This window comes from Oncorhynchus mykiss, chromosome 11 (genome assembly GCF_057628025.1).
Source record: "Oncorhynchus mykiss isolate SJ-2025 chromosome 11, ASM5762802v1, whole genome shotgun sequence".
Classification (NCBI taxonomy): domain Eukaryota; kingdom Metazoa; phylum Chordata; class Actinopteri; order Salmoniformes; family Salmonidae; genus Oncorhynchus; species Oncorhynchus mykiss.
The window spans coordinates 61,899,842-61,907,736 of record NC_143032.1 but is presented as its reverse complement, the minus strand read 5'-3'; the positions used below and the strand labels follow the sequence as shown (position 1 = coordinate 61,907,736).

The 7,895-nt window shown below is 39.7% G+C and overlaps 1 protein-coding gene across 1 annotated transcript in view; it reads right to left on the bottom strand.

Moving 5' to 3' along the window:
• Positions 1-3,587: 3,587 nt before the first annotated feature.
• LOC110536105 (sodium- and chloride-dependent GABA transporter ine) overlaps positions 3,588-7,895 on the bottom strand; it is a 50,723-nt gene continuing 46,415 nt past the window's right edge. Inside the window, exon 13 of the mRNA XM_021621662.3 lies at positions 3,588-6,893. Coding sequence (XP_021477337.3) covers positions 6,783-6,893 — 111 coding nt within the window. The 3' untranslated portion in view covers positions 3,588-6,782. The remainder of the gene's footprint in view (positions 6,894-7,895) is intronic.

The following is a 7,895-nucleotide window of genomic DNA, read 5'->3' as shown; positions in this document are numbered from 1 at the left end:
CTACCCACACATACCAAACACATCACAGCTATGCCTACCCACACATACCAAACACATCACAGCTATGCCATCATCCCATCATCCTACAACCTTGCATAATTTTCTCTGTTTTAAACCCATCATGTCTTTTTATATAATCCTTCTTTGAAGACTTCTTTGAGGATGGCTGGTAGATTCACGCCCACACTTCACCAAAGTTCTTATTATTTGGAGACCCATCAATCGGGCTCCTCCAGAGTTCATGCATATTCAGCTGCAGCCGCCTGCCTGGCTGGCTCCAGGCTCCAAATAGAACCCCAGCCTCCCGCTCAATCAGCGGGAACAAGAAAAACACATTAATCTGATGGCCCTTAAGAGCACTCATTCACTCTCAGGACTGTTAGCAGCAAACAGCCAATATGCTGTCTCAAGGATGCATGGAGAGGACTGGAGAGGACACCTCCCATCACCATATAGCCAATAGGAAAATGTGGGTACTTGGGGTAAAATAGCTTAAAATGTCAAATGCAGCATTGCTTTTCAGATACGTGGAACCTCAGCCTGTAAAAGCCCATGTAAAGTGTTGATATATGCATGTTGGGCTTAGCCATTCATTCAAAAGTGAGCTAGCTACCTTTGTTTTTTTCTGTCTCACATACAAACCACTCTTCCTGTTTACTTGGGCATACACACAACAGCATCCTCAGCAAGGACTCATGGGAATTGTCACTACAAAAGAATCTGAAGACAATGCATTTCTTGTAGAAGAAAGGAAGTCCTAGTGAAGCCTTGATCTTTGCCCTCATTATCTGTTGGGAGGTGAGCTCTATTTTGGGCTCGGCTCGTTTGTTACCAAAACGAAAACAACAACCCTTAAATGAAAGTAGAACGAACGAACGTGCCACAGGAGCTCACTGTAGAATCTGCATATCTGTAGAATCTGCAATCTGTAGAATCTGTAGAATCTGGCGGCAGGTAGCCTAGTGGTTAGTGTTGGACTAATAACCGAAAGGTTGCAAAATCAAATCCCCGAGCCGACAAGGTAAAAATCTGTTGTTCTGAACAAGACAGTTAACCCGCTGCCATTGTAAATAAGAATTTGTTCTTAACTGACTTGCCTAGTTAAATAAAGAATGAATAGTTGTTATAGTTACTGTTTTAATAGGTAGAAAATATAAATAATGAAAAAATGCAAGATTAAAGGTGTGTAGGCCTACATGACAACAGAAGGGATCCTGGAGGATTATTTTCAAATAAACTGAGCATATGCTCCTGGTCTACTGAATTCAGCCACTACCTGGCACTACAAATAGTAGAGCCCCAAGTCTCAAACCAGCACCTCTCCTCTCCTCCTCCACTTTGTCAACCCAGGTCTCTAATCAGCACCAAGCCTTTGGTCTGGATGTTTTCTTAGCTAATTGCACTTCTCATTTCTCCAAAGGTAACTGCATCCTCAAATTGCTTTCCAACCAAGGAGTTTACAATTAATTGCACATGAAAATTAACAGTGGTCACATTAACCAGCTAAGGTAAGCAATGTACTTTGTCATCTACATCAGACCAAAACAATGTTTCCCATAGAAAAAAATATGTAGAAAAAAAGTGTCACAAACACCAGATAGGTGTAGTAAAATGTGTTGTTTCACAGGGTCAGACATTGTAGTACAGCACCCCTGGAGCATATTAGGGTTAAGTGTCTTGCTCAAAGGCACATCAACAGATTTCTAACCTTGTCGGTTCAGGTATTCGAACCAGCGACCTTTCGCAACCTCAACTGGTGTTGTACATGGAAAGAACAAGTCAGATGATGACATCAATTTACCTCCCCCTCCATGTCCAAACTGTCAGATATATTTGTTTCCAAAGGGTGGAGGGCTGAAATGTGACATCAGAACATGGATTCATCGGTCAGCGCCACATCAGCAGCCTCACTCACTCTGCCAACAGAACGTCCCTGACATTTACTTTAGCCCAGCAAATGGGTTGCTCTTTTGATGGACAAGAAAATAAATTGAGATGAATTGCCTTTGCCATCGGAGATTAGGGGAGCATCACAAACAAATAGGAGAGAATAAAAGGCTCTTTCAATAATGTAATGTTCTTGTCTGTATAGTTTAGCTACAATTGGACACATCATTGTCAACACAGAACCAAGCCTCAACATTGCAACTAACAGCATATCAATGTAGCCATACTATCACTCAGCAAACCTTATGGGTTATGACATTGTAGATCTGAAGGCCGTGACGATCCTCAGCCACAACCACCCCCAAATTCACATCTTAACTGACATTTGTAAATGTTTCTAAATAATGATTTAGTGAACATTAATCATTCTAAATGTAAGTTTTTAATAGTATTTATTTTATCCTTATTTTATTTTGAACATAGTCAGTCATTCACTATAATGGCAAACATACAGAATGAGTGAGAGAATATACTGTAGCAATGCTGCTCTGCAAGTCTGTCAGAGCCGGGGAAAGAGACGTTTTAATTTCCCATGATTGCTGATCTCGTCTTTCACAGGCACTGAACCCTGTTCGGCACAAACACAGAGCTTCTCAAATACCTGCAGTGTTACTGGGAGTCTGAGGCCATGCTAATCAGATGGGTCGAGAGGCTGAGAAAGCAGATGTGCTCTGAAGTATTCAAGAATACCAGTGTGCTAGTTGATTTTTTCCTCCCAGATGCCGTTCCACTTTTACCAGAGGCCCATCGTTTAAAAACCTCCTCTTCCATCACACCAGACAGTCCCACATACAATACTGTCCACCCTTTCCTGCCCCATTGGCTGCAGAAGTCTATGGCCATTGATCTAGCAGCCCCGCCAGCAGTAATTTAGTGACTGCCATACATTTTTCACGAAGGGGGCAGGAAGGGAGGGGATATCGATCACATTGCAGGCCTATGGTACTGACCCTGCTCACTGCTCCACTGTGAGGCTAATTAACTACCTACCTCCAAAGGCATTACAGTCAAATAGGCTCTGCTCTGACTCCCGCTCTCCATGCACAGATCTGTCCCTGTGGGATTCCTGCAGTGTGCAATAAAACATTCTCAAATGAAGAATGGAAATGGATGTGCTTAATTATGCCAATAATTCTTCACAATGACTAATTAGATCAATTAAAAATAAGATTTGGTGAGTGCATAACTGCAAGCAGGAAACCAGATACATTCAGCTGTGAGTTTGCACGCCAAATTAGAACTATAGTATACAATATTTGTCTAAAGTGCTGAAAGATGTCCACTAGTTTCTGAGGTAGGGTATACTATAGGATTACAGTCTGCTAAAAATGTGTAATGAGCATATTAGTACTAGCTTGTAGTTATCACCTCCTGTATACAAGTGACTAAAAAAGCTTGAATTAGTTTTTAGGAATACCACAACTAAAAATGATAAATTTTCAAAATTGTATTAACATAAGCTGATGTACATAGAAATTATTGTTAAGAATAATCATAGACATTTGTACTGGCCTGGATGGCAACATGCCCCTGAGCTGCATATTATTACTGTCTGTACATTGCTGCCATCTACTGTTAAATTATGCTCTTCAGAAGAGACACATTGATGAATTGAAAGGGCTCGTAAAAATCAAAACATATTTGCCAAATGTTCTTTATTTGACACAAATAGCTCTGCGTGATAAACAGGTATTATGAATCAAATTTTATTTTTCAATGTTTCAGATATAAAAAAATAAGTCAAACTGAAAGTACACTTTAAACAAGATACATGTAAATAAAAAAGAGAAATCATTATTTTATGCTAAATCAATTTTAAAAAAGGAGAAAGTTGCTATTTTAAAAGCGTAATATGAGCATAAACATTTCTACCATGAAAGTAGTACCACCATGGAGAACTCAATGGAGAAATAGTAACAGTGTGTTTGTTATTTCATAAACCATTTTGTTTGATACAACAAAAAACATTTGAAAATAAATAAAAATGTATAAAATATTTGGTTTGAATGTATGAGAATAATGAATAAAAAACAACCAGCAGCAGTAACCCCGCATTTTGTGACAACCATACAATTGCATAGAATAACAAAAGTGTATCAGGCCTGATTATATTTTTAACCCCTTATTGTGGTTTGTGCAATGGTAGAAATAGACGATTGTCATCATAAACGAATTAGTCAAAACTAAATGCTGTTTGACAAACAGACACAAAATGCATCTAAACAGCTAACTAAATGGGAATTTGATCTTGTTTTATATCAAAAGAGAGTTAACACTAAATTATAATTGTGTGAATGTTTTAATGATCCTTAAGATGGGTTGGTGATAATCTCTATGATATATTTTGGGTATTTTCATCAAAGTATTGACAATCCAAAATCAATATTTTTGATACATGGCACTTGTGGCAGGTGGCAAATGTATCTTCACTTAGTCACATATTTAAGTGACCCCTCAAAAGACCCCATTGTATTTATTTCATACATTTTACCATCTAAATCATGTCTAATCATATTTATTTATTTGAGCCTTTCAGTCCATGACAATTCCAATGTCATTGGATCTTTTAATGATAAAAGGCACTCCTTGTAAAGCTGAGATCCAATTGTCATTGTTGTAACAAACACAAAGACACACAACTGAGGCACACACTTTGGCAGAGTAATAAGTAAAATAGAAAACTCCAACCAGAACCACAAAACTTCAAAGTCCATTCAAGTGTAAAAACTGCTGATGAATGATGTCAGAACATTGGACTCATCCCACTAACGGATGTCATAGCAGCACTGCAGTGGTTTCCTTCCTCACAGTTAACCTCTATACATCTAATTGCATATATATTTTTTTTAACCTTTAGGCAAGTCAGTTTTAAGAACAAATTCTTATTTAAAATGATGGCCTAGCGGGGAACAGTGGGTTAACTGCCTTGTTCAGGGGCAGAACGACAGATTTTTACTTTGTTGATCAATATTTCACCTGAGCCTCATCTGACCTCACTGTGAGTAAAAACCTTGGCCACAAGGTGACGATGATTTGCGACTTTCGGATGATATGAAATATGCCGCTATCGGAGGCTATCGCTTGTGTGTGTATTGGCTACATTGGCTTTTACATTTGGTGAAAATTGTTCGTCAATTTATGTTGGGAGACACAATGTGTTAGGTCCAGCGGAGAGAATAGCTGATTGAAGAGATTACCAGAGGGACGAGTTGTCCTCCGGAGTTCATAGTCTAGTGGCATGATGAATGATGTTTTACCATATCATAATCAGGGGTGAAAGTAAGGCGGTACCGCGTCCTGGCAAATTAAATATTGGGGGGTACGCTGTACTAGTAAAACGTGAGCCTATTACACCATTATTTAACATTACTGCATGTCAGCAGCATGAACAATTTGCGATTTGACTTGAAACTGGGTGGTATATGCGCCAAATTGCATTGTGGTTTGAGGAAAACACTTAGCCTCCACTTTGTAGAGGCGGAGATGAGTGGCGGAGACACACACGGAAAAGGCGAAGATGAGTGGCGGACACTGAGGCGCGCGTGGACAACAGTGGATGCATCAATTCAGGCTACAAGTGTAGACCTAATGACAATCACAGAATGTCATTACAATACACGTAGATGTTTTATAACAGATGTCTCTTTCCATTCATCAAATTGCGGTTGCACTGATGGGGTTTGGATTGGACGAATGTGCGTGCGCGTGTAGCCTACTAGAGCGCCGTTGTTAAGTCATTGTTTGACAATTAGATGAAAACGTTGTGTTTATGCCACATTAAAAGGCATAGGCGACGTGTACAAAAGGCTATGGGAAGCTAAGCTATCCCTAAAGTACATTTAATTAAATTGCCAACATGATATAGCCTAATTATCTTGATCCTGTCAATACAAAAAAATATAAAATCATTCAAAATAGGCTACACCAGAAAGCATGATTCGGCCACAGAGGATCAATGGCTTCTTACTCACCTGGGATATGGCTGATGTTCTCCGCTGCTTCCAATAAGATGGGCTACTGTTCGCTCAATTAAGTTAAGACCCAGCCAGGCATATCGCAATACTTAAAAAATACAATCGCGGAAAAACTGTTTGGAAAGCAAATTGCTATAAAGACATGACAATGAAGAGACTCCAACCGGTCTGTTAGTTATCAAAATGCTTAACTTAATTGAGCGAACAGTAGCCCATCTTATTGGAACCCGCGGAGAACATCAGCCATATCCCAGGTGAGTAAGAAGCCATTGATCCTCTGTGGCCGAATCATGCTTTCTGGTGTAGCCTATTTTGAATGATTTTATATTTTTTTGTATTGACATATCCCAGGTGAGTGTGCATATTCACTGTCTTTGTCATTGGGTCTGCGCCACTTTTGTTTTTGGACAATCATTTCCTCCTCCAGGTTAGATGGACGTCATATTGTATTGGTGTCTCCCCTTTTCGTAGGCCAATTATATGAATCAGACATCATCGTTTTTATTAATATGTTTGTAAGTGTCAGAGTAGGCTAACCTGTAATATTTGTATTATTAAAAAAAAGTGTGTGTAAGCACTTGGGTATCCAGTACCTGTAAGGCAATAAAGTGCTTCCAGGCAAGGACATGTCATGGCACTTGAAGGACATCTTTGAGGTCCAAAACCTATGGTTTTACCTTGACTGTTTACCCTGTCTATTTCACTATAGGTTAGGTGTCATGGTATCAGTGATTCATAGAATAAATACTTGAAAAGTTATTTACATAAACTACCCAACAACCTCCCCACCTCCCTATCCTAATAGAGGACTCACACAGTCACTGTGACTCACGAACCTAGACACAGTGCTTTTGTCCCTGTTCACAGATGAGTGATAAAGACAACAGACTCCGGGATGTCCACTCTCTCCTTCTCTGGTAGATGGTTGACGGGGTCCAACTCTATTGTAGGAGTCATGGCTGTTTTTATCCTCTGGGGGCACAGAATCGATAAAAGAAGAGGTTCAGAGTCACATACATAGTTTAACTTCTACGGTTTCTGCCAATGCCCAGAACATATTTATATGACTGCCATGTGGAATAAATGTACAGTGTGTGTTCTCTCTCACACACACACACAGTCCCCTCGGTTGAGTCGCTCTCTCTCGCTCGCGCTCAAAGCCAACTGACATTTACTCCTGATGTGTTGAACTGCTGCACCCTCTATAACCACTGTGGTTATTATTTCACCGTGCTGGTCACCTATAAACATTTGAACATCTTGAAGAACAATCTGTCCTTAATGGCCATATAATCTCCACTCGGCAATGGCAGAAGAGGACTGGCCACCCCTCGGAGCCTTGTTCCTCTCTAGGTTTCTGCCTTTATAGGGAGTATTTCCTAGCCACCGTGCATCTGCATCGCTTGCTCTTTGAGGTTTTAAGGTTGGGTATCTGTAAATCACAACTGCTCATGTAAAAAGGGCCTTATAAAATACATTTGATTTATTGATTTGTGTGTGAGTGTGTGCGTGACTGTGTGTATATATGTGTGAGTACCAGTGTACTTGTTCAGTATGTATGCACGATGCTAAAACAGTATCTGTGATCTAAAAGTACAGTGCCTTGCGAAAGTATTCGGCCCCCTTGAACTTTGCGACCTTTTGCCACATTTCAGGCTTCAAACATAAATATATAAAACGGTATTTTTTTGTGAAGAATCAACAACAAGTGGGACACAATCATGAAGTGGAACGACATTTATTGGATATTTCAAACTTTTTTAACAAATCAAAAACTGAAAAATTGGGCGTGCAAAATTATTCAGCCCCTTTACTTTCAGTGCAGCAAACTCTCTCCAGAAGTTCAGTGAGGATCTCTGAATGATCCAATGTTGACCTAAATGACTAATGATGATAAATACAATCCACCTGTGTGTAATCATGTCTCCGTATAAATGCACCAGCACTGTGATAGTCTCAGAGGTCCGTCAAAAG